This window comes from Schistocerca nitens, chromosome 3, assembly GCF_023898315.1.
Source record: "Schistocerca nitens isolate TAMUIC-IGC-003100 chromosome 3, iqSchNite1.1, whole genome shotgun sequence".
NCBI lineage: Eukaryota > Metazoa > Arthropoda > Insecta > Orthoptera > Acrididae > Schistocerca > Schistocerca nitens.
Window position 1 is genome coordinate 978,427,895 of NC_064616.1, and position 27,019 is coordinate 978,454,913.

At 42.1% G+C, this 27,019-nt stretch overlaps 1 protein-coding gene across 2 annotated transcripts in view; it reads right to left on the bottom strand.

Annotated features, from left to right (window-relative positions):
- LOC126249043 (monocarboxylate transporter 3) overlaps positions 1-27,019 on the bottom strand; it is a 425,057-nt gene that overhangs the window by 205,664 nt on the left and 192,374 nt on the right. Inside the window, exon 1 of one of the 2 annotated variants that reach the window (XM_049950670.1) lies at positions 5,273-5,329. The exons of the other annotated variant lie outside the window; for it this stretch is intronic. Within the exon in view, the coding sequence (XP_049806627.1) occupies positions 5,273-5,275 (3 nt within the window). The 5' untranslated portion in view covers positions 5,276-5,329. Of the gene's footprint in view, positions 1-5,272; positions 5,330-27,019 lie in introns of those variants that run through there. 2 annotated transcript variants of the gene reach the window in all.

A 27,019-nucleotide genomic window follows, 5' to 3' on the forward strand; every position in this document is an offset into this window, starting at 1 on the left:
TTTTCAATATGGTTATGCTTTACCCTTCCTTCGCTCGCACGTCAGTTCCGGCAGTTCGGGGTACGGGGGACACCATGGTCAGACCTCAACATACCACCCCTGCCCATTCTGCCCCCAAAATCCTCAGCAAACTTAAAAAAAGACAAGTAAGCAGGTTGGCATCCAGCTATATGCTAATATATCTTTTTTTCCCGAAAAATTTGCGCTGACCCCGGATCGAATCCGCCAGGCGAATTAACGACGACTGTCGGTGTGTCACAGAGCCTGGATGTGGTTTTTAGGCGATTTCCCGCATCCGACTACGTGACTACCTCGCCGGTACCTGAGTCCTGCCTCAGTTACACGATTCACAAACATTTAGCAAACTTTCGCTCATTTCCGCATGAATAACGCAACATACAGACGGTTGGCGTACGCATATTCCGTCCCGAGGGGTAACGGGGTGGCGACGGGAAGGACATCCGCCCACCCTTTAAATTAACCATTCCAAATCCGTTAATAGCCGTGCCGACCGTGCATCGATGCGGGACAAAGGCACGACAAAAAGAACGCTTTATAACGTTACTAGAAACCTGTCCCGGCTTAAGTATGTACGGCCGGGCACCTTGCATGGCATTGCCGTTGTAAATTATACACACAATACTTCCTCGTGAATCACTTTATCTATAAGTGAAAAACATATCAAAATTCTTACAGTAGTTCCTGATATTAGTCATCATACATAGACAGAAAGACGCGGTGAGGGGGAATCTAATTTATAATAATAAGTACAGATGTTGTGTGGAAGCAGGAGCAGCTGGGTACTGGATGCAATGATTCAGGAAAAGAACAATGAGTGAGGTTCAAAACGACAAAGAATACAGAATCTCAAGATTACAGTGAAAAATCGATTGTGCCATTCTATGTCAGAAACGTGTCTTTCCCCCCAGACAACCACTGGATATGTATTCTAGCGTACGCACTTACTTATTGGATGAGTCTGAGAATTTTAGAAGGTTTCGTTTACTTCCCCAGTTACTTTAAGCAGACATTTACTTCGATTAACTGCAGTCGAAGGTCATCGACTTTAGCCGTTAGTACTTGGCACGCCTCCCTTATAGAGGTATCTTTATGTAATAGACTCGTCAGTGGGGTTAAGGTAATATGGAAACCTTTAGAAATTTACCTTGCCGTGGAGAGTCTAGAAGACTATATTGTTAGTGAGTAATGCTATGACAGCGACTGAAGTTCTTATGAAATGCGTCATGTTCTCATATGTCCAGCCACTACTTTGAAATCGAAATGGAAGGCAAAAAAAAAAAAAAAAACCGAATTGCATTTGCACGACGAACGCCTACTTGTAACAACCGGCTGTGAGCAAGTAGTCTGCAAATATCGTCAGTTGCCTACACGCCGATTCACTGGTCCCCGTGACGAGAACATCAGACAAGCAACAGCCTACATAGAGGAGTATAACCATGTGATTCTTCCCAAACTTCATCCTTGTTTACAAGGGGAGAACTGTCAATACACACTGCAGTGAGAAGCGTTTTAAGACACGAAATTCGTGGCAGTCTCCAAGTATAGACATGAAATGTCGTGTGGCCTGGTCGCCTGGTGCAAGTCTTTTGAGGTGACGCAAATTCGGCGACTTGAGCGTCGATGAGGATGAAATGATGATGATGAAGACGATACGAACACCTAGTCCCTGAGTGGACAAAAATCTCCAATCCAGCAGGGAATCAAACCCGGGTCCCCCGGCACGACAAGCCGGCGAACTGTCCACGCAGCTTCGGTAGCGGACTACGCATTAACATGAATGTACAACATTCTGATTTACCTTATTTGACTGTTCTTAAAATTGCTTCGTCCGTCTACGATTCACACGAAAAAGGAATGATAGGGTTTGCAGAATATATTCAAAGAGAAGCAGCCCGTTTCGTTACATGATCGTTAGTAACGATGAAAGTGTCACGCAGATGTTCGTGCACCACCGGTGGCATACGTTGAAGAAGTTTACTGTTGACATTCCGAGAGCATATGTTGCTATAAGAGTCAACCACACTATTGCATCCTGTCCGGCCCCTGTAGCTGAGCGGTCAGCGCGACAGAATGTCAATCCTAAGGGCCCGGGTTCGATTCCCCGCTGGGTCGGAGATTTTCTCCGCTCAGGGACTGGGTGTTAATCATCATCATTTCATCGCCATCGACTAGCAAGTCGCCGAAGTGGCGTCAAATCGAAAGACTTGCATCCGACGAACGGTCTACCCGACGGGAGACCCTAGTCACACGACTATTGCATCCATCAACGTATATCTCGCGAAAGTTCAATGAAGGTAAAATTAGAGAGATTCGGGCCAAAACGGCGGCTTCTGCACGCTCACCTTCGCAACTGTAACAGGATTGGAGGGAGGGGGTGGGGGAAGTGCGAGGTGGAACATGACGAGGTACGCGAAGTACCCTCCGCCACATATCATAAAATGGCTTGTGGAGTATATATGTAGATGTACTTGTAGATATAGACAGCACGTGAAGCAGATAATAACCTAAAAGGAAGAAACCAGTTTCATAGTGAAACAAATATTAGAAAAGTTTGCAAGTGACTCACTTCTCCAGATGGAAATTTGTATTCTCTCTCCACTAGAATTGTTTACCACTTCTTTTATTTCCCGTGGACATTTGACACTATTCGCCTAAGACGGCTGCTGCTGTGACATAGCAATAAGTTACACGTAATATACTCTTTTAGTTTCGTTTACTGTCTGGACCTTCCGGTAAAAATATCAGGCGATAATGGTCTGCTATTTCGGTCAGACTGATAACCATTTTATCCCGATAATATCCAGTCTGACACCGTTTAGGCAGACTTCAGTGGCAGCAGGCCGGCCGCACTTAGCTAGAGGTTATCCCATTTCTGACGAAATCTGTCTTACCACACCGTCAATCATCCCTCATTACAGCCATCCAGGCGGATATTTGGTATTACCTGTTAGATTACAGCGTTGGCACTCCAATGAATTTTTCGAATCCATGTAGCAAGTTCCACGTTCAGGATATTTGGCCGACGTTCTACTCATTTCCTGATACGATGTCCCCCTCGTAGGGGACATGTCAGTTTGTTCCACAACCAATCAACAAATTTTTCTGTATCTTGGACTTATTACTTATATAAGCCATCAACAAATACCTGAAATACACACATGTAGGACTACACGGAAGTATAGTTTTCTTTTTGACAATGGTACCAGGTCAACTTCATTTATGTATCAAAACTATACAATTTGTAGGAAAAATGAAATCCAGCTATTTGAAGTAACAACAAGAAGCAAGATTGTTTTAATCTGCTATTGAACTTACATGATATTCATCTATATACTCGCAGAACAGGTGTGGCGATGGATTATCTACCCTATGGAACTGAATTATATGCTTTAATAAGCTCAGCTAATAATGTAAATAATTACTTTATCGAATATTTTAAATAGCAAGCTGTAAAACCTTTTTATACCGTGATAGTTGGTCCTTTATTTTATGTAGCAGTTAAAATATGTGTCCGAAGTTTATTTGAATTAAAGAGTCTCACTAATGGAAAAAAGGTTAAACCGACGCAACTGCTGTTACCCACAGTACGCTGCGAAGTTAACCTGACACGGATAGCATAATTTCGAAGCATATTGTATCAAATATCCCGAAGTTCAATAATAATGGATAAGTAGAAAATATAATTTCTGATTTTTCTTATTAGTTGAATACCCGTACGTGTACGTAGATCAAGTTTCAGGTTTCGAGCAGTAATGAAAGTTTCATCAACCTTTGGGAACGCCCCTTCATATGTTGTCAGCAATTAAATACTTCATCAGATGATTATAAAAATCCTGCTTCCTTTAACTATATTTCTGACTGTTCTCACTAGTTGTTTGTGATAAGTAGGGGGAACATCTTGCGGCATAGAAGAAAAATTGGCGGTTAATATATTATCCATGACGGTTGGAACACTCTGTGTCTCCGTTGGATACAGCGTCCAGTCAAATCTCCGAGAAACTAGCGATTTATTTAGATGCCTCTGGTGTCAAGCCTAAGCTCACCTACATTCATTTTTAAAGCCAATTAAGCGTCATTTCTCGAGTATTAGCAATAAATTAAAATGCTCAGTAGTATACATAAACAAGAATTTAATAAAAACTGAACCTAATCTATGTTTACGTACTCTGTAAAGCACGTTTATTTGTTCACAATAAGCCGCGCGGAATTAGCCGAACGGTCTAAGGCGCTGCAGTCACGGACTGTGCGGCTGGTCCCGGCGGAGGTTCGAGTCCTCCCACGGGCACGGGTGTGTGTGTTTGTCCTTATGATAATTTAGGTTAAGTAGTATGTAAGCTTAGGGACTGATGACCTTAGCAGTAAAGTCCCATAAGATTTCACACACATTTGAACATTTTTTGTTCACAATACGATAAAAACAACATGTAGCCTGCTAGTCAGACCTTGATTAAAAGCGTACAAAGATTGGAAACTGACTTAAAATATAAAAAATAAAAAAGTAAACATAAAATGCTGAATTCAAAATCCGCCAAAATGTAGTATCCTAAGACTACAGCATCGAAGAGTCACGTATGGAGTCAGTTGTAGAAATATGTTGTAGAAATACAAAATGGTACGCTCACGCAGGCTCAGTCGTAGGTAAAGTAGGTGACAAGCATAGATTCATTGGTAGGATACCTAGAAAATGCAGTCACTCTAGAAAGGAAGTTACAAATTTCTCGTGTGACCAAAACTTGAATAATGCTCAAAAGTGTGCAACGCATAGGACACAGAACCTTTACAAATAAGAACCGCACGAATCTCGACAGGACTGTTTGGCTCACTAGAGAGCGTCCCGAAAACGCCGAAAAACATTAATTGGCAAACGCTGGAAGGTTCCCGCGAATGCCAACTTAGAAATTTTTGAGAGCCGGTATTAAATGACGGCTCGAGGAACGTACTACAGCTCCATACGCATTGCTCCCTATGGGACTGTGAAAACAAGAGTTGTCTAATCACAGTGCGCGCAGCTGCTTTTAGGCAGTCATTCTTCCCACGCTCCGTGCGCGAGCTAAACAGGAAGACTCCTTAATGTACGGTATAAGGAAAATTGCCCTCTTTCATGCACTTCACAGTGGTTTATGGAGTGTGGATGTAGATACTGAACGTGAAATGTAGGTGTTCGTGTGACGAGAAGAAGGGCCCCGAAACTAGTTGGTGGGCGGAGGGCAGCAGACGTGGACGGCGGCGAGCTGTGAGCGCGGGCACTGACCATTGTGCGGCTGCGGCTGCGGCTGCGGCTGCTGCGCTGAGGCGTGGAGGCGCGAGCGACGCGCGGCGCGGACTGCCCCCGCTGGCCCGGCCCGGCCGCCTATCTCGCGATAAGCGCGTCTCCTCTCCCTCCAACACCTAACCGCCGGCACACGTCACACCCTTCATCTCGCGATTGCTGCAGCACTTCCCATTTGTCGACAAGGCCCTACTGCGAACGCGACGATACTGTTGTCAGGTACAGAGACAAGCTAAGAAATTCGTACACTTGTGATTGCAATAATTCAGAAGTCGGAGATATTACGAGGGCGTGCTGGAAATAAACGCCTCAGAATTTTTTATGTGAAATCTCTTAAAGCTTTTTGAATAAAACGAACGATATTAACATTCTATATCTTTATTTTTCGTGTCTACATATTATTTCTCAACGTAGTCATCCTGGCGACTAACACATTTCCCCCACCGAGAAACCAGTTTGTTGATACTGTCACTATAGAATGTTTGTTGATGGAGCCACAACATCAGCTGTGCCTGCAACGCTTCAGCACTAACACAGTGAACTCGTCGAAGGCGTTAAGTGCTGGAAATAGAAAAAAATCGTATGGGGCCAGGTCACGACTGTATGGAGGATGATCGGTGACAGTGAACCCAAGAGATCGGATTGGTGCAGACGATCTGGCATTATCATGCTGAAGGAGACGGTGCTCCACGTGTGGACGTTTCCTGTGGTTAGAAACTCAGTTGCAGTAACCGTATCTCATGCACCAATGTAGATACATTACACATGGCCATGTTACACGCTAATAGAGTCGTAAAACTACCGTAGGCTACCGTAGAACATCCTAAGTAAACGTGACTACGGTAGTTTTCCTAGTAGCTTAGATCGTATCCGCATTACCTGCACTTTACGCGTGTTGCATACCTGTCGACCGTTTCCTTACTTCGCTCGCTTTGTTTGCATATGCGATCACTGTCTCACAAGATTTCCCTAGAAGCCAGAAGCGGTATGCGTCAATAAACTCAGTGAGTACATATAAAGGGCAAATAACCTATGGAAGATTTTTTTGGTCTAGATAGTCATCCTAATGTCTGTTAGTTAAAAATTAATAGTATTTATAGCAAAACTGAAACTGCTAATGTTTAATTCTGGTTTTATTCGAAAATTGTTTATTTATAACATGAAACAGAGGGATGTTTAGTAAAAATTTAAAAAACACACATTTACATATAGCACTATAAAACGCAATTTCTTAAAAAGTAAGATAAAATTATAAAAAACCCCAAAAAATATCGATCATCGCTTCACTACGTCATCGAGCTTCTGCTATTGCTAAACTATTTTCGTACTTATCAATATTAACAGGAAACGCTTGCCTTTGTTCATGATGAAGAACGTTCTATTGAGTGCAAAATAACAGCAATAATCATATAGATATTTTTATATTTGTGCAAGTACACTGTACTTGCATTAACAGTAACCGGTTTGGGTACGTAAAAACGTAGAAGTTACGCGAGTACCTAACTTTTATACTTATAAAATGCAATTTATGTTTTGTAAGGACATAAAATTCACAATGTACTTACTCTGAACGATGTTCAGTTCTAATTCTGGGCAAAACAAACATCAAACAAACAGAGAAGAAGGAGAAGTCGTTGACTGCCAGTTCCTCTCTCTCACATTCACACATTTAAGATTCATTTATGCTTCTTCCACTACCAGTGCTACCGGTGATCCTGCCATCTACTGTACTACCGAGCCGTAGTTCACTGGAGCGGCAGAGGGTTGCGACTTGCGTCTGCAAAGCGAGTAAGTCGACCGAGTAAGAAGCACGACATGTAATAAATACCTCAACCGGTATTGAGAACAGAATAAAAAAAAATTCGGAGCCACTACTTTTCAGCATGCTCTCGTCATCAATTGATCTTCGTCCACCTCAAGTTCCACCAAAATAGAGAACAATTCCTTGCAGAACTGAGGAAGCTCAGAGTATCATTCCCTCCAAGCATTACTGATCTTTTGCTATATAAAAGTAACTCAGTTCTTAGACCTCTGATACGATTTGTTTTAGTGAGTAAACAATAAAATTTTCTTGAATTACATTTATTTGCAAGTTACATATTGATATTTACGTAATTGATTGTATCTCGCCGGCCGAAGTGGCCGTGCGGTTAAAGGCGCTGCAGTCTGGAACCGCAAGACCGCTACGGTCGCAGGTTCGAATCCTGCCTCGGGCATGGATGTTTGTGATGTCCTTAGGTTAGTTAGGTTTAACTAGTTCTAAGTTCTAGGGGACTAATGACCTCAGCAGTTGAGTCCCATAGTGCTCAGAGCCATTTGAACCATTTTTGATTGTATCTCAAAGAAGTGTGGCTGTACGGATTTGTTTAGAAATCACTTTTTGTAACGAAAAATTTAGTTATAGCTTTTATACTCTGAAATTGAGAAGCTTTCCGTTTTTGCTAATAATGACGAACCATTGTTTTTTCGTTTTTAAATAATTTGTAGATTAATATGTTTAAAAAAAACTGTTTGCTTCTGCATTTATTAATGTCTGAATAGTGAAAAAACTGCTGTCAAAATTAATGGCTAATCGAACCAGAACTGACTGGGTTGTGTACCCAATTTTATTATTATTAATGAAATGGCGCACAGTGTGCAAATACAAAGATATACGAATGGAAATACCAACACCAATACATAGCTGAGTTACATTACTCTAGTCCTAGTTTTAATACTGACATTGCTATTTTCTGCAGTTTTTTGCACGATATCTTTCACAGTGTTCGTAGCACAGTTCACAGACGCTGTCTTCAGTCGGCTGGTGCAATCTCTTGTTTTGGCAGAACTTGTGAGTTCGTAGTTTGCCTGTTTCCACCCTTCTGTCATTATGGCGTCGGTTGAGTAGAAGTCGTTTCAGATACAGTTGTGTTTTTCTATGAGTATTTAGCACGTGTTTTAGAAGGCCTTGGAATTTGGCAGGAGCCTCTAAATTCTTCTATGAAGGAGGTTTCTTTCATTAAGACATAAGATAGTCTTTAAAGCAGCTGTCTTCCCGACGCCCAGAATTCGTTTCATATAGTGTGATTTGGTTTACTCTAGTGCTATTAGGTCATTGACTTTTAGTTTGTCCCAGGTTATGCAGATCTCGTAAGTTGCTATTGGTGCTATGGCCGTTTTAAATAATGTCATCGCGTACGATCACGCCAGGTGCTGGAACCGCATGACGATGAAGAACGTCCGGAACCGCGCTGCTTCTACGGTCGCAGGCTCGAATCCTGCCTCGGGCATGCATGTGTGTGATGTCCTTAGGTTAGTTAGGTTTAAGTAGTTCTAAGTCTTGGGGACTTTTGACCTCTGATGTTAAGCCACATAGTGCTTAGAGCCATTTGAACCATTTTGAACGATGAAGAACGCAGTCTGGCAACTTCGTTCTGCCCGGAGCTCCCACACACTATTACGTCCATATTGATGTTGTACCGAGCATTGAGACTGTCTGGAAAGACGGTGTGGAGCCTCTCTTGACTGCAGTGTTTTTGCTGGACGCAACACCGTCGGCTCGCTTCTCTGCTGCCGCGTCAAGTGAAGCCGCAGCAGTGATCGCCGCGCTGCCAGTCCATGCTGCTCCACGCGTCGTCCGCTGTCCACGTGGACATTCTCTTGTTGCAAGGGAGCCCAGTTCCTGACTCAAGATATTGGAACTGACTACTACCATTTACGACCGAGCGAACAAAGTGTCTGTCCTGCCGGGCTCCATTTACGTCAGTCTGTAGAGATCCTGAACTCATCGACTCCGTATTCGCGTGACAGTCGTTGGATGCAGCAGTGTCATGGAATATAAACCGGAATGCGTATAGGCTACGATCTTACCACTGCCGAATTCAGACACCTACTGGTAGACATTTGCCCCTTTCACACTAACGATTATACGATCTTCTCACAAATAACAAACATTTAAATGCGATTTATGAATGAGAACCTCGTTAGTTAATCGTCCGTTATATACCGACTGTGGACGGAACCACCCTTCCTACTTTTGTGCTGTTGTGCTGATATTCTCATCACTTCCGTGCCCAAGCATGGACGAGGGCTTGCTGAAAAGTAATGGCTCTGAATTTTTTTTATGTGAATATTATTAAGGCTTTTTAAATAAAACAAACGTTGTTAACATTCTATATCTTTATTTTCCATGTCGACATATTTATCTCTCAACATAGTCACCCTGTCGAAGAATACATTTTCCCCCAACGAAAGACTAGTTTGTTGATACCGTCGTTGTAGACTGTTTGTTGACGGAGCCACAACCTCGACTCAGGTTATACGGCTTCATAAATACCAAAGTGAAGTCCTGAAAGGAGCTCTTTAAGGTCTGGAAACAGATGAAAATCAGATGGAGCCAAGTCCTCACTGTATGGGGATGATCGATGCAGTGAAACCAAGGCGTTGGTTTGTTGCAGATGTAGCAGTGCGCGTGTGTGATCGGAAATTGTCATGCTGAAGTGTGTGGACGTACGCTTTGATTTCGAAACTCGATTACAACACTCTGTTTCTCACCCACCGACATAGCTACGTTACACACCGCTATGTTTCACGCTACAGTTGGGAATCCTCTAGTGGCAGAGGGCAGAAAATATGTAGACATGAAGAATAAAGATGCGTAATGTTAATAAAGTTCGTTCTATTGAAAAAGCGTGAAGAGTTTTCACATTAAAAATTCGGAGGCATTACTTTTCAGCACGCTCTCCTAGCACACTTCACGCCAGTTTCATTATGTTACATGCCACCTCACAGCAATGTAAAATCAAGCATGTTATACTGGAAAGCGAATGTTCAACAGAAATAAAAATAGCATTGAATCAGTGAGGAAATACGAAAATGCTTGGACAGAAGTTCGTCTTGACATAATGAATAATGGCTCTTCTCGAATTTGGATAAATTCAGTATAATGCCTACAAAGGGAGATAAAACCAGATAGTATCCGCTTACAAAATTAGTGACTAACATCTGGGGCATCTCAGACGAAACGGGACGTAAAATAAGTATTACGAATGTCGAATGCAAGACTTAGATTTGTTTGAACCGTTCCTGGAAGCTGAAGTTCATCTGTAAAAGAAATCGCATGCAAGACGCTCATGTGACCCAACTCAAGAATTTTGTTCCAGCGTTTGGAATTCTGATCGAGCAGGCGTAACAAAAGCCACGTAACTAATCCAGAAACACACTGCTAGGATCGCAACACATCGCTATAACCGTTATGAAAGTGTAAATTGGGTACTCGAGGAAACAAAGTCTGGCGACATTTTGAAATGTTCTCGGGTATCAGCCGATCAGCACCAGGCTAAATACCAGGGAACGTTTCTAAAGTCTAAAATCACACAAAGAGGACAATTTTCTCGCGACATCCTGACGGGCATACAGTGTGACCACTCTGCTGTTTGTCTCCCGTAGGGATCATGAGATAAGGGGGGCTAGACCACGTACAGAGGCATACAGTCATTTTCCCTTCGCTCAACAACCGATTGGGGGAGAAAATTACTAATATCGGTATTAAATATCCTCTGCCACGTACTGTATAGTCACGTGGGTAGTATATGTAGATGTAAATGTAAGTTTAAATGAGCGCTGCCGGACGATGTAAAGCGACTGATGGAACTATAAATGACGACGTCTGAATACAACTGGTATCAGGCGTGTAGGTCTACTTATTTCATGAAGAAAATATTCTCGAATACATTGTAGAACGTTAGAGTCGCAGTGGCAGTGGCAGGAATAACAAGGTGCTCCCGTGAACTGAGATGTTGACGCGATGTTCGCTCTTATCTTAATATAGCTCGACTACAGCGCGCAGAGGGGTGTTTTGTCATCTCGGCAGGAAATCTAAACGCCTTGTGGCGAGAGGCTCATCAGTTTTCTCGAGTCTCTTACACATTTCCTCTAAGTTTAAAAAACCAAGTCAGATTGCACTCTCTCCCGGATTAAGTGTTGAAAAACACTGTCTGATTCCTAAGAGTTGGACAAAATACTGCGAACACTTCTTAATATAAGGTAGGATCATCTTTGCTACCCAAACTAGCTTTGTGCTCATAGGGATATGAGGCTTTATACTGTTGCTCTCAAATGATTCAGTTCTATTCTTTGAAGGGCACTAGAGAGAGGTAAAGGGTATTCACAAGCCACAGTGATTTTATAGTATTCAAATGGAGCTATTACGGAAGACGTATTATTGTATTCTTGTGCTGATGAAACAAGCCGTGTGAATACATAATGAAATCCTCATTTTAAAATTGTGGCAGTGGCACAAAATGCACGTTTTCATGTAAAATGGTGTAAGAGTTACTCATCATGTATTGCCATAGAACCCATTGCTATCCCCGAGAAGCTGCCTAAACCATTGTGCTACATCTGTCATACTTGAAAATTGGAAGAAAACTGTCTCGATTGCACGCTTCCACTATCACTCTCGATTCGTAAATCCGTGCTGCGGTTGGGAAATGGACAGAAATCGAATCTAAAAGGACTTTCAGAGATGTTTTAGTACAGGAAGAAATGAAAGATAACGTCACTGCATTGCAGTTAAATGAGAAAAAAGCTCCCAAAATATTTCTCCCGGAATAGTCCTTTATCGAAGGATGCAAGTGAAAATTGAAAGTAGATGAGGAGAGGCCGAGTTTGGTTTTAGGAGAAATAGGGGTCCTCGAGAAGCAATTTCACCACTGCAGGTAATAACAGAAGGCAGATTTAGGAAAACAAGAAAAAATGCCTTCGGTTCGTAGTTTAGGAGAGAGGTTTTATAAGATGGAATGGAATAAAATATTTTTTTATTCATAGGCGGCTTGATGACAAATTCAGGGAGAGCAGGACAGTCCATTCGGTCTATGTGAAAAGATTGGAGTAGTCGCCATTGACGGTGTGATACGCGGCGCCAAAATTAGTAAGACATTATTGCTTCTGATATTTAATTTGCGTATTGAAGAAGCAATGAAGTAAAGGACAATCTCGATTTGGGAGTCTACCACGGACAGAAAATAAGCATGATAGTTTCACAGACAACAATCGCTGGAAGTAACGGGCATTCAATTGGGTGCTTTATGGAGTGGTGCGAGTACTACCTGATAGCTATGATATGTGCATTAGCAAAAAGAAATATTAAGACAACGCTGTGCGCAAATGATGGACGTAGTTTTTCAAAATGACTGCACATCATTTCATTTTTGTCGCTGTGTAATTTGCACAAACCTATTTGTTGACGTAAACATTCAAGTGTTTTAAAATTGCCTCACTGCCGAAACTGCAATAACGCAAGTAAAAGTCACAAATTGTGCCACTTGCCAACCACATTGCCGTATGGAAAACTCCTAGTGGCTGAGGACCCGCAAGCAACAAATTGCCTAAGAGACTCTTGAAGAGTGGGCGAGTGTTGCTAGCAAAGAAATGGATAAAGAAGGAAAATGCAACAAAGAACTTAGTAGCTAGGATGCTTTCGATTAAAAAGAGTGTGCTAATATCCAAAAATATGAACTTATAACCCGACTCGGGACATAATCTCTCGTCAAATCAATAGCAAATATCTTCGGGATGCACAACGCCAGCCGGCCGAAGTGGCCGTGCGGTTAAAGGCGCTGCAGTCTGGAACCGCAAGACCGCTACGGTCGCAGGTTCGAATCCTGCCTCGGGCATGGATGTTTATGATGTCCTTAGGTTAGTTAGGTTTAACTAGTTCTAAGTTCTAGGGGACTAATGACCTCAGCAGTTGAGTCCCATAGTGCTCAGAGCCATTTGAACCATTTTTTTGCACAACGCCTTTCTTGCAGCGTCTACCACTGGAGTTTGTTGAGCATTCTGTAAGGCCCCAGCGCCTACTAAACTATCCTACGACAAAATGCGACGCTCTTTCTTGGATTTTCTCTCTCTCTTCCATTAATACAACCCGGTAAGAGTCCCTAACTAATGAGCAATACTCAAGAATCGGTCGAACAAATGTTTTGTTAGGCAAAATGAAAAACATCAACCCAGCCTTAGGATCGATGACCGAAGCAACCACTACATTTGTTGTTTGTGCCTGAAAATAGCTCTTCGACTAAGGAAGCTAACCATTAGTTCAAACAATATCGTGAGACCGTCTCGTTCGCACCTGCATATATGTCTTGGTATGGCCTTGCGTGTGTCACCAACGTCAGTTCCATTTCTGTTAGGCCAAGGAGACGAATACGCCGTTCGCACTCTGCAGGCAGCGATGTCCAGCCCTAGTGGACATTCAACGTTAACCTTAAACTCGAAGGCTAAGGCAGCTTTAGCAATCCATGCCCTTCACTAGTACACGCCAGCTGTCGGTGGCCAGTTGGTAAACACAGGGCTGACCCTTGTTTCAGTGTGGGCTTCACTCAGGCAGGTACCGGATACTTGTGCAACCCACGTCACAGCTTCTACCCACCAAATGCGGTTTGTAGTGGCCAGGCGCTGGTGTGAGACCTTAACTGGTAACTGATTACCTTGTTTACAGTAACACCCTTTACACGATTAAGTCATTAGAGGAAAATAAATTTAGGTCCAAACTACTGTAGATCAGGTCCGTCCTTCTGGCGTGATTTCACAGCTAACCAGTTATAGAAACCTGCTCTCTCTCTCTCTCTCTCTCTCTGACTCTCTCTCTCTCTCTCAGCAAAGCACAGTACTACTTACACAAAAAGAAAGCAAGTACTGACATCAATTAACTATCTTCCGCTTCCGTTGACAGACCAATTGTGCGAAACATGAAGTCTGCCTCCCTCCATACGTGGCCCAATGGCTGTCAGTTATTCAGTGTTCGTGTAAAGATTATTATATCACTCAGCAGTTGCACACTTGAAGCTTGTACGTGCGCTTAAGCAGTGAGTGTGGAAATGTAGAGATTGTAAGTGTTCTAAGATGCTTTTTAACTTCTGGTAGTAAATAAATAATTCGCTAATCACAAATTTCGGAAATCAAAGCAATATTTCAAAATCTTCCATTCCCTATACAGACATCATGTAACGTCGGAAATTAAGATCCAACCGGCCGCTAAATGGAAATCACTGTGAAAATCAAAAAAGTTTTATTTGCAGCAGTTAGTTGCACCTTCCAGCTACTTCCCTGAATAATCACCGCTCCTGCTTAGACATCTGTCGTAGCGTTGTATCGACTTTCCACTACCCTCGTCGTAGAAGGTAGCCGCCTATGCTTTCCACCAATTCTCTAAGTTGGTTGCAGCTCGTTGTCTGTGTCAAAATGTTGTCTTCACAGTCAGCGATTCACGTGAGCAGAGAGAAAACTCAGGGGGAGCCAATTACGAGCTGTTTGTGGGTGATAAAGCATTTCCCAACGATCAGGAGCATCTACGTTGCCCCTGGAGAATGCGGCCGAGAACTATTGTCATAGAGAAGGAAACGCATGACAGTTATGTTATGTGGACTGCAGGACTTCAGGAGAAATCTCTGAGCATGCTCTCATACTGGCGGTAGACACTGTTCCTAGGCGTGTTTACGTGCTGACTCTGCCCTCCGAAATGTGACGCGATCGAGTGGCGCACTAGAGACACTGTCCCACACATCTATGTAAAAAAAAATCAAATGGCTCTGAGCACTATGGGACTCAACTGCTGTGGTCATAAGTCCCCTAGAACTTAGAACTACTTAAACCTAACTAACCTAAGGACATCACACACATCCATTCCCGAGGCAGGATTCGAACCTGCGACCGCAGCGGTTGTGCGGTTCCAGACTGTAGCGCCTTTAACCGCTCGGCCACTCCAGCCGGCCATCTATGTAAAGCTTCATCGGATGTTCACAGTGGTTTCTATTTCAAACCCGATCGGACCTAACTTTCTGAATAACCCTCTATAACATATACTTAGCCTATACCCCTATAGTGCCTACATGCTCAGTTTGTTACGATTTAAACCGACTGAGGTGGCGCAGTGGTAAGACACTAAATCCGAAATTGAAGACGGCGTTCCAAATCCCCGTCCAGCCTTCTATGTTGTCCATCAAAAATGATCCGAGACTGATTTTCTGCCTGACGTATAATCGAAATCAGTACAGATACTACAACGGCAGGTTGCACATACAACTGTAAGCAGCAGATGAGCGTTTGACCAGTCATTTGTGAGCAGGCAGTGTTAAGTAGTGAACTTTCGGCCATAGTGATTTAACGTTGTTGTGTCTCGAATCGATATTGAGCATCATCTCTAAATGAAGAGTTCACGACATTCTCGAGAATGTTTGGAAGAAGCGAAAAGTGTGTGTGAAGTTCGTCCCGCACATCTTGACTCCTAAACAAAAACAACGACGCGTGGACGCCGGCCGCGACTTGACTGAAATGCAAAAGAGGAAAAATCTTTTCTGGAAAATGCATCACTTGGTGTTATCAATACGAACCTACCACTAAACGACAAGTGCAGAAATTCAAATGAAGGGATAACGCTTTGACATTCAAGACAATGCGACGATCTAGTTGGACAACATTCCAAAGACAGTTTCGCATGGTTATATGAACGTTCTGTGCGTTGTAATCGAATGGGGGAAGCTATATAAAACACACGGCGCATTAAACCGCAAGCCTAATTTTTCTCTATTTTTCATAAATCCAATCTCAAAAGTTCTTAGATTGACGAGATATATTCAGACATTCCGTGGTTTCCTTGAATCCATTGAGGCAGCTGACGGGATTTTCCCTTGCAAAATAATCAGTCAGTTTTCTCGTCCATCCTTATACAATCCGAATCTGTGCCTTGTCTATGATGACTTCGTCTCTGAAGGGACGTTAATCCCTAATCTTCCTCCTTTTCTTATTTTTGTCATAATTTAAGGAAGAACGTACAAAAATCTACAAATATCCGTAAGGGTGCGTTGATACCTTACTTACGCGACGAATTATCCTCTAACTTCGTAATGAATTCAGAACTATTAGAATGGTGTATTAAGACATTTAGAGACCTCTTCATGCGCGAAAAAAGAGAAGATACTCCTACAGGAGATATATGAAGAAAAACAACCCTCCTCAGGGAAATTTTCTACAATTCATCAAACAAAGGTCCAAAACAGTTCCTCCAAAAGTGTTTGTAGAAAAATTGTCACTTTACATTTTTTTGGAATAATGAGAGAAATGGAAATGAGCATTTGGCGTTATTGGCCCCTTACGGGGCAGGTACGGCAGCCTTTGGTGCAGGTCTTAATACATTCGACGCCACATTGGGCGACCTGCGCACCGGATGGGGATGAAATTATGATGAAAACAGCACAACACCCAGTCCATGGCGGGGAAAATCCCCGACTCAGCCGGGAAACGAACCCGGGCCCGTAGGACGGCAATCAGTCACGCTGACCACTCAGCTATCGGGGCGGATAATAATGACAGAGAGACGTATATACGCAGCGGAAGAATGCTAAACGTACATGAAGACAGGAAGGAGGGCTGAATTCAAGGGGAAAAAATACTGAAGTTCACCACTGGACACTAAATCCACTTCCTATGTGACAGACACAGTAAGTGAGTGAATTGGAATCGGATGTGAAGATAATGCAGAGTTACAGGATTAACATTTAATGGTGGACATTATTTGTACTTGTCTCGGGATATATCCATCGTACTCGAAATCGAAAATCTGCCTTCACTGAACAAATATTATTTTATCCAATTTGATTAGAGAACACCGTAGCTGTTTCCGAAAATTGCACTGCAGAAAATACTGCGAGTTTTCTGAAATGATTTTATTCTGCCATTACTAGTTTCGGGTTTAAGCCCATCGTCAGAGCCGGCCCGTGTGGCCGTGCGGTTCTAGGCGCTTCAGTCTGGAACTGCGTGACCGCTACGGTCGCGGGTTCGAATCCTGCCTCGGGCATGGATGTGTGTGCTGTCCTTAGGTTAGTTATGTTTAAGTAGTTCTAAGTTCTAGGGGACTGATGACCACAGATGTTAAGTCTCATAGTGCTCAGAGCCATTTGAACCATTTTAACCATCGTCAGATGGCAGAGATGACTTCTTTGCAAGTTTTACACTTGTGTCGTGATGAAAAGCTCTCCTTTGCATGTCGTAAGAGAGAGGTTTGAATTTCATTTACAATCCACAGTGATCATTGAACAAAAAAGTGGTTCAAATGGCACTGAGCACTATGGGACTTAACTTCTGAGATCATCAGTCCCCTAGAACTGAGAACTACTTAAACCTAACTAGGCTAAGGACATCACACACATCCATGCCCGAGGCAGGATTCGAACCTGCGACCGTAGCGGTCGCGCGGTTCCAGACTGTAGCGCCTAGAACCGCTCGGCCACCACGGCCGGCGATCATTGAACAGTTCACTGATCAGTATGTATTGTAAAAGAAAATCAAACCTGTGTCTTATAATATGTAAAGGAGCCTTTTCATCGAGAGACAAATGTAAAACTTGTAAAGAAAACAACGCTGCCATCTGGCGATGGATTCAGGCCCGAAACTGGTAATGCTACAATAAAATCATTTCAAAAACTTCCGGTTACTTGCACAACTTCCTACATTTTAAAGAACGAATAATTTTCAATAATAATAAATTCATGTCCCAAAAAAATGCAATAAGTTGATAAAAACTAAGTTTGGGAAGAAAAGTTGCTTTTATCAGCATGACATTGCGAGAAGACAATTACGAAACCAGTCAATGGCTGAAACTATAGCTCAAATACTATTAAAATATTCATGATCTTTTGATTTAAATCCATATAAGAATTTACTGTGTATTCTAGAATCTCGTATCAGACACGTTCATATTCCAGAACCAAAATACGGGGAAGAAGGCTCTCAAAAGTTTATGAAAGATGTAGATGCTTCGATGTTATGTCTAAAATCACTGGCGGCAGGTAAGCGACGTGTTATTAAATTTTGGGAATGTAGTACAGTTTCATCGACGTTCTCAATTTCCGTTTGTATTACTCCATATACCACTGACATAAACGATAGTTCTCTCGTCATTTTTCTGATGAACCTTACGTATATATTTTTAATAATTTTCTTTTGCTTAGAGTCAGAAATTAATATACATAATATAATATTTATGTCTTTCACTACATGTGTATTTCAGGCCTATAGTTGTAACCTACGAGTATATGTCCTTTTAACCCAAAAGACAGACGGAACGTCTGTTGTTTGTGTGTGTCCACCTTTACTTAATGATATGCTAGCCATTTCTTCTTGTCAGCATCAAAACAATAAAATTAAAAAAAAAAAACTAATAGTCTTGTCGTAGCACATCTCAGAAATGGATTGTTATCCACGTACGTTTTGTTTTCAATATTTCTGTGTACCGCGTAGCAAACGGAATGAATGGGTCTGGAATTTTAAGACTGTGTGTCCATTATAGCAATGATTCATATTTGGACTACTTGGAAAGTCAAAATACTTATTGTACGCTTGAGAAAGTAGTAACTCTTCGCAAAAGTATTATTTAGATAGTACAACACTCGTTACTATAATATCTACGTCACTGCACGATAGCGATGGAAATGTTACCGGTGATGGTGCCACTGAAGCGGAGTTACTAAATACAGTTTTCCGTAATTCCTTCACGAAAGAAGACGAAGTAAATATTCCAGAATTCGAAACCACAACAGCTGTTAGCATGAGTGACATAAAAGTAGATATCTTAGGTTTTGCCAAACAATCAAATCACTTAAGAAAGGCAAGTATTCCGGTCCAGATGGTATACCAATCAGGTTCCTTTCAGAGTATGCAGACATAATAGTGCCTTTCTTAGCAATCATATACAACCGCTCACTTGACGAAAGGTCTGTTCCTAAAGACTGGAAAGTAGCACAGGTCACACCAATATTCAAGAAAGGAATTACGAGTAACCCATTGAATTACAGACCCATATCATTGACCTCAATTTGCAGCAGATTTTGGAGCATATACTGCACTCGAACATTATGAATCACCTTGAAGAAAATGACTTATTGATACACAACCAACACGGATTCAGAAAATAATGTTCTTGTGCAACACAGCTAGCTATTTATTCCTATGAAGTAATGAGTACTGTCGACAAGGGATCTCAGATCTATTTCATATTCCTAGATTTCCAGAAGGCTTTTGATACCGTTCCTCACAAGTGACTATTAATGAAATTGCGTGCATGTGGAGTATCATCTCAGTTGTGTGACTGGATTCGTGATTTCCTCTCAGAGAGGTCACACTTCGTAGTGATAGACGGGAAATCATCGAGTAGAACAGAAGTTATATCTGGCGTTCTGCAAGGTAGTGTCATAGGCCCTCTGCTATTCCTGATTTACATAAATGGTCTTGGTGATGTTCTGTAATTTACCGTCTAGTAAAATAATCAGACGATGATTAAAAAATGATCTAGAGAGAATTTCTGTATGGTGCGAAAAGTGGCAATTGGCACTAAACAAAGGAAAGTGCGAGATCATCCACATGGGAACTAAAGAAATCCGATAAATTTTGGGTATACGATAAATCGCACAAATCTAAGGGCTGTCAATTCGACTAAAAACCAAGGAATTACAATTACGAGCAACTTAGATTGGAAAGACCACATAGATAATATTGTGGGGAAGGTGAAACAAAGACTGCGCTTTGTTGACAGAACACTTAAAAGATGCGACAAACCCACTAAAGGGACGGCCTACGTTACACTTTCCGTCCTCTGCTGGAATATTGCTTACCGGTGTGGAATCCTTACCAGGTAGGATTGACGGAGGACATCGAAAAAGTCCAAAGAAGGGCAGCTGGTTCATGTTATCGCGCAATATGGGTGAAAGTGTCACTGATATGATAAGCAAGTTGGGGTGGCAGTAATTGAAGCAAAGGCGGTTTTCTTTGCGGCCAGATCTATTTTCGAAATTTCAATGACCAACTTTCTCTTCCGAATGTGGAAATATTTTGTTGACACCCACCTACGAAGGGAGAAATGATCATCATAATAAAATGAGAGAAATCAGAGCTCGAACGGAAAGATTTAGGTGTTCCTTTTTCCCACGCGCCATTCGAGAGTGGAATGGTAGAGAAGTAGTATGAAAATGGTTCGATGAACTCTCTACGAGGCACTTAAGTGTGAATTGCAGTATAGCCATGTAGATGTAGATCTCGCCTCAATTCTTTGAACATCTGCGGGATGTTATCGTGCTAGCTAAAATACCTATTCACGTGTCACACTGTTGCAGTATGAGAACCTTCCGGCACACGGATCATGTTAGATTCATGAATAGTTACCAGTATCCCAGTTTCTTACACACGGTTAAGTCAGTACATCTACTGGTGATTTTAGGTAGGTTCTTTCAGAAGTATGGTATGTTCCTAATGTAATCGGTATGATAATCAACAAAGGCGGTCACCAAGAGTGTCGAAGCGTTATCAGCAATAATCTTGCGTCTTCTAGAAGAATAAAAAGGTTTTAAAACTTAATCAATTCTGAACACGTTTCCCAGGAAACCCTCGGTCTTGAATATTTTGTGTCGATGTCACAACAGAAAGGTTACGGCTCTGAGCACTATGGGACTTAACATCTTAGGTCATCAGTCCCCTAGAACTTAGAACTAGTTAAACCTAACTAACCTAAGGACATCACACACATCCATGCCCGAGGCAGGATTCGAACCTGCGACCGTAGCAGTCCCGCGGTTCCGGACTGCGCGCCTAGAACCGCGAGACCACCGCGGCCGGCCAGAAAGGTTACGAACCGAAAGCATATAGTTAAGTACCGATTTCTACAGTCCATAAAACCTTGTGTATGGGGAAGCAGGTCGATCATCGCTGTTTCAGAAATCAATTTCTATTTTTATAGAAGAGTACTATGGTTTTTAAGAAAGTTATTCTCTCGCACCTGAGAATTTCAACCAACGCAGAGACAATTTAACACAAGGTTATGTGAACTCATAGAGTACGCAAAACCAGTACGAGAGTGATCAGGTATGTTGGATCAGTTTTTCGCTGAATCGAACCCTGCTTATCATTCCCATACTAAGTATGGAAAGGGGTTACAGTGACATATGAATTCAACTCTACGGAGAAAATACTGTCTAGTGGTTAGCAAAGGTACGCTTCCATATCTCATAGTAACATCAATTTTTTCTTTAATCAGGACTGGAAGTGGCGATTAGTATCTTTCGGTGGATGTTTTTATGCGATTTCTCTATCAATTTTCTTAGGGTATATTCCTGCTTCTGCATTACAGATGTAAATCAGACAAACTGCCTTTCATTCCATCAGTATTTGGTTATTAAAATTAGGTTATCATCGGGTATTACTTCAAGCCAAAAACCGGTTACTAATAAACAAATATTGGTGAAAACAATGCAGTTTACTTGCTTTTAACTCTTAAATATGAAACTGTTCAATCAGTAAGTGAGGAAACAATCTTGATTGTAAGTGTATTTCAGTATTAATGAACATGAAGTGCCGTCGGACTGAATCTTGTTATAAGACAAAAGACGGATCGAATAGTTAAGTGAACCGCGGGCAAAGCCTCCATAGCTCGGAACAGTGCAGAAAACGTTTTTATTCTGTATAATGGAAAAAACTGTGGATCACTCAATATATTTTTTGTAGTACGGTAGCCGCTTCCGACTAGGTGCACAGATCATTTTCAGATCCAAAACTGGGAGAAAGGAAGGAATGGCTGCGATAATACAAAAACTATGGTATTTTGATATTAAAAGAATACAACCAATGGAGCTCAGAAAGTTATACATCATGAATTTAGCCATACATAGTGTTGCAAAGCACAGTTTATGCAATCGAGTAAACGTGTGAGCAGGCAACAGTAAACTGCAGAAAATATGCAAATACTACAATGAGGTGTACACGTTATGTCAAGTAGCTGGCCACGTAACTATACTCAACGACTCCCTGTAAAATCACACACATGTGTTTTTTGTTCCCATGTTCTCAATTTTGTATCTCAAATGATGTGTAAATCATTATATATATATATATATATATATATATATATATATATATATATATAATGGTGTACACATCATTTGAGATACAAAATTGGGAACATGGGAACAATATATATATATATATATATATATATATATATATATATATATATATATATATATATATATATATATGAGATATATATATTTTGGAAATGAGAACTATATATATATATATATATATATATATATATATATATATATATATGTGTGTGTGTGTGTGTGTGTGTTTTTTTTTTGTTCCCATGTTCCCAATTTTGTATCTCAAATGATGTGTACATCAATATATATATATATATATATATATATATATATATATATATATATATATATATATATATATATATATATATATATATATTTCTCATTTCCGCTCTTTTATAACATCAGGTGCTATGATGATAGACAAATTACTGATTAATTACGAAAAACGTTTTTTCTGAGTTATTGAAGTTCCTAGTTACGAAATCACGTGATGTGATTCGTTAGATCAAATAGTGTTTATGATAAAAACTTCCACTACCTAGATTCGGAGCGGCTAGCACTGTACGAGATCATGTGCGACCACGTGAAAGCGATTAAGTAGCCTTAGTCTCAGGGGAGGGTACGCTTTGGTTTCGTTATTTCAAACCAGGCCAAAAGAAGTCTACTAGTATCAAACATTGGCCTTAATTTGAAGAAGAAATTTCTCAGAATGAACATCTTGAGCACTACATTGTGTAGAAGTGAACCTTGGACTGCGGGAAATCCGAAAAAGAGGGATTTGAGACATTTTGGATGTGATGCTAGAGAAGGATGTTGAAAATTAGGTGGAGGAAGTTCTCTGAAGAATCTATGACGAAAAAATTATGTGGAAAACACTGACAAGAAGAAGGGACAGGATGACTGGACATGTGTTAAGACATCACGAAGTAACTTCCACGGTAGGGTCTACTAGAGGGAGCTGTAGAGAAGACAGCGATACGAATGTACGCGAAAAATAATTCAGAATGTTTCGTGTAAGTGTTATTCTGAGATGACCGGATTGTGTTCAGGTGTTCAGCATCAGACCAGACAGAGGACTGATGTCACCCTCCCCTATCCGCAAAAAAGTTCAATCTCACACCCAGATGACGAACGGAGGCGAGCAGATTCTATGAGAAGCGTTCAATAAGTAATGCAACACATTTCTTTCTGAAAGCAGGTTGGTTTTATTCAGGATTCCAATACACCAAATTATTCCCTACTCTTTTGGCTACAAAACGCTATTTTTGAACATAATCTCTGTTCAATACAAAGGCCTTACGCCACCTTACTGGGTATGCCCACATGGTACCACTCCACTGGCTGACGTCGGAGCCAACGTCTTGCTGCATCAATAACCACCCCGTCATCCTTCTAACACGCAAGCAGTTCTGCACAGATGGTCCTTCGTTTCTCGTTTGTGGTCTTCTGTTAGGCGGCAAGGAACCCAGCGGGAACTCATCCTTGAGAAACCCAACAGGTGTCAACTCTACCAACAGATACGGCCAATCGTGCAGCGAGAATATGCATACATTCCAGCACCACTGCAGATGTCACAGCTGCGGCTGGTCCCGGCGGAGGTTCGAGTCCTCCCTCGGGCATGGGTGTGTGTGTTTGCCCTTAGGATAATTTAGGTTAAGTAGTGTGTAAGCTTAGGGACCGATGACCTTAGCAGTTAAGTCCCATAAGATTTCACACATATTTGAACATGTCACAGCTGTGTGCGGCTGGCCGGTACGCGGGAGATCGGATAGGTTTGCGCGACGCCTCGCCCAACGACTCGCCGTGCTTTTGTTCACTGACAGGTCTCCGTAGACATTCTGCAAGCGCCTATGAATATCTGCGATGCTGCGGTTTCCGCAGCTCTCTGCTTGGAAGGGACCTCCATTATAGACGCTGTTCTGAAGGCTAAGTATAGCGCTGCCACCTATCGGAACTTCATGAAACTATAGGGGCTGAAGCGGGAATATTCCACGATGACGCACAACAAATTTCGAATTTTTTTCACCTTACGAGGGCAGAGGAAAGCAAATGTATCGTATTAATTATTTGACGTCCCTTGTAACAGCACAGGACTGTCGTTTACTGAACGTAACGAATATCAGTGAACTGTAATTCTGCTAGTGTAAAAGATGAAATCAAATGAATGAAAGCGAAGTTTTCGAAAAACATTCCAGTTTCCACTGATGCTTTTGAAGTATAATATCTTTGATAGCATATGCAGAAGGAATAAAATATTAATCTTATAAAGTTGCTGACTATTTTATGGAGGCAAAACTGACGTCAGCCATCTTTGAATTTTCACCAACGTCAGTATCATATTATTGTTTGTATTATCCTAAAGTGCAAAATTCAGAAACATTACTCAAAGATGTTATATGTTGGTAATTTAACATTACAATAACATTAGACATCAATAGAGGCGGTGGACCTGCGCCACTGGATGTAAAATCAATACGTTTATCTTCCAAAGTTGATCCACCCGGAAAGGCGTGCGAGTTAAAGCTCCACTTCCGGAATGGGGAGGAGTGCTGGCTCCAGATGGAATCCACCCGGAGGATTAACGATGAGGGGTCGGTGATATGGCCAGTTTCAATGTGGATTTTAGGCGGTTTCCCTTATCTCACTAGGTGAATATCGGGATAATACCCACGTCCCGCCCGAATTAGACAATTCGCAACCATCTAGAAAACGTTCACACGAATAACACTGCACGAAGTCACTGGGATACTCATTTCGAACCCAGGGGGAGGGTGTGGGAAAGGCCGTTGTAGTAAGTTCCTGTGGGACCAAACTGCTGAAGTCATCGGTCCATAGGCTTACACACTGCTTAATTTAACTTAAACTAACTTACGCTAAGGACAACACACACACCAATGCCCGAGGGAGGACTTGAACCTCCGACGGGGGCAGCCACGCGAACCGTGACAATGCGCCCTAGACCGCGCAGCTACCAAGGGCGGCGAGGGTGCGGGGGTAAAGGCGTGGCGAAAGAAGAGCATCCGACCACCCCTCAATTTAATCCTAGAATACTAAAATTTTATACCAATTCGTGGTTCCTGCGAGTCTGGTAGCGTCAGTATACCGTGTAAAACAGGACATTTTGTACTTACTTTGTAAGCGACGTACCACTGGGGACTCTAATTAATTTGTGTATAAACTGTAAATTGTGATTTCTTTTGAATAATATATGAAATAGTAAAATTTAGGATGGTTTAGTGACAATGTAACTTCCCCCCCCCCACCCCTTTAGTTTTCTAGAGTTACTCATGCCAGATCCGTTAATAGCCAACCGTGTCGACCCTGCGCCGATCGCACAACTAAAAGAAGAAGTATATCATTGAAAGCTGAAGACGGGGGAATATACACGTGTACATTCACAGCGATTCGCATAGATACCGAAGAAACTTTGTGTCGAACTCAACGGTTTCTGCAAAAGCGGCCAATCTGGCGGCTGTGTTAGTTATATACCGTTGCTAAGTATAGTTACGGAGGGCAGTGAAGATGCTACTAACAAAGTCGTGTCCATGTCTGCCAGGGCGGGATAATTGCACCTGGTGTTGGCCCAGGGCGGTGGAAAGTCGTGAGCGTGTGTCGTGTGTCCGCAGAATGGGCAATGATCCGCCTGGAATGAGGCCAATGAGATGCTATATTTACAGCGGCCGGCTCGCGACAATGCGGCAGGCTCGCGGAAGCGGCCGGCGCTGCCACGTGCTGCATGCAGGAGCATATCTGACTCGGGGGAAAGCTCAGAGGGAGGCGCGAAAAGGTTTGCCGATGAGATCGTAACTCTGTCGAGGTGGCAAACAACACGGAAGGCTCGGTGACGGAATGGGTAGTGTCTTGAAAAGAGAACTCGAATACAAGTAAAACTAGAGTAATATAGTGAGGTCTAGCTACATCAGGTGATGTTGCAGGAATCAGATTAGGAAATGAGATGTTGAAAGTACCAAAAGAGATTTGTTACTAGGACGTCAAACTAACTGACGGCGGCGGAAAGTATAGGAGATGCGAAATGTGGACTGGCAATAGCAAGAAATTCTTTCCTGAAAAAGAGAACTACAGGGTTTGGACCACAATACTAACAAAAGTACTTTCGTGAATGGAGACTACAACCTAGTCCAACTAAAACTGAGGCTATGTGTTTCCACCTGAATAATAAATTGGCTGACAGACGCCTTAAGATATATTTTGATAACATTATTCTGCCTTATAATAAAAATGCAAAATACCTGGGAGTGACATTAGATAGAACCCTGAGCTACAAACAACACCTCATCAACACTGCTGCAAAAATCCGTGCCCGCATCTCGTGGTCGTGCGGTAGCGTTCTCGCTTCCCACGCCCGGGTTCCCGGGTTCGATTCCCGGCGGGGTCAGGGATTTTCTCTGCCTCGTGATGGCTGGGTGTTGTGTGATGTCCTTAGGTTAGTTAGGTTTAAGTAGTTCTACGTTCTAGGGGACTGATGACCTAAGATGTTAAGTCCCATAGTGCTCAGAGCCATTTGAGCCAAAAATCCGTACTAGAAACAATATCATTCAGAAACTATGTGGTACCAGCTGGGGCTCCTTCGCCTCTACCTTGCGATGCTCTGCTTTGGGACTTGTCTACTCTGCGGCAGAGTACTGTTCCCCTGTTTGGCTAAAGAGCGCTCACACCAAGATGGTGGACACAGTACTGAACCAAACTTTGAGGATTATTTCAGGTACAATAAAATCAACCCCCATTCACTGGCTATCTGTACTGACACACATACCGCCATCTCACTTACGAAGAGAACATGCGCTTCTCAAAGAATTTAAAA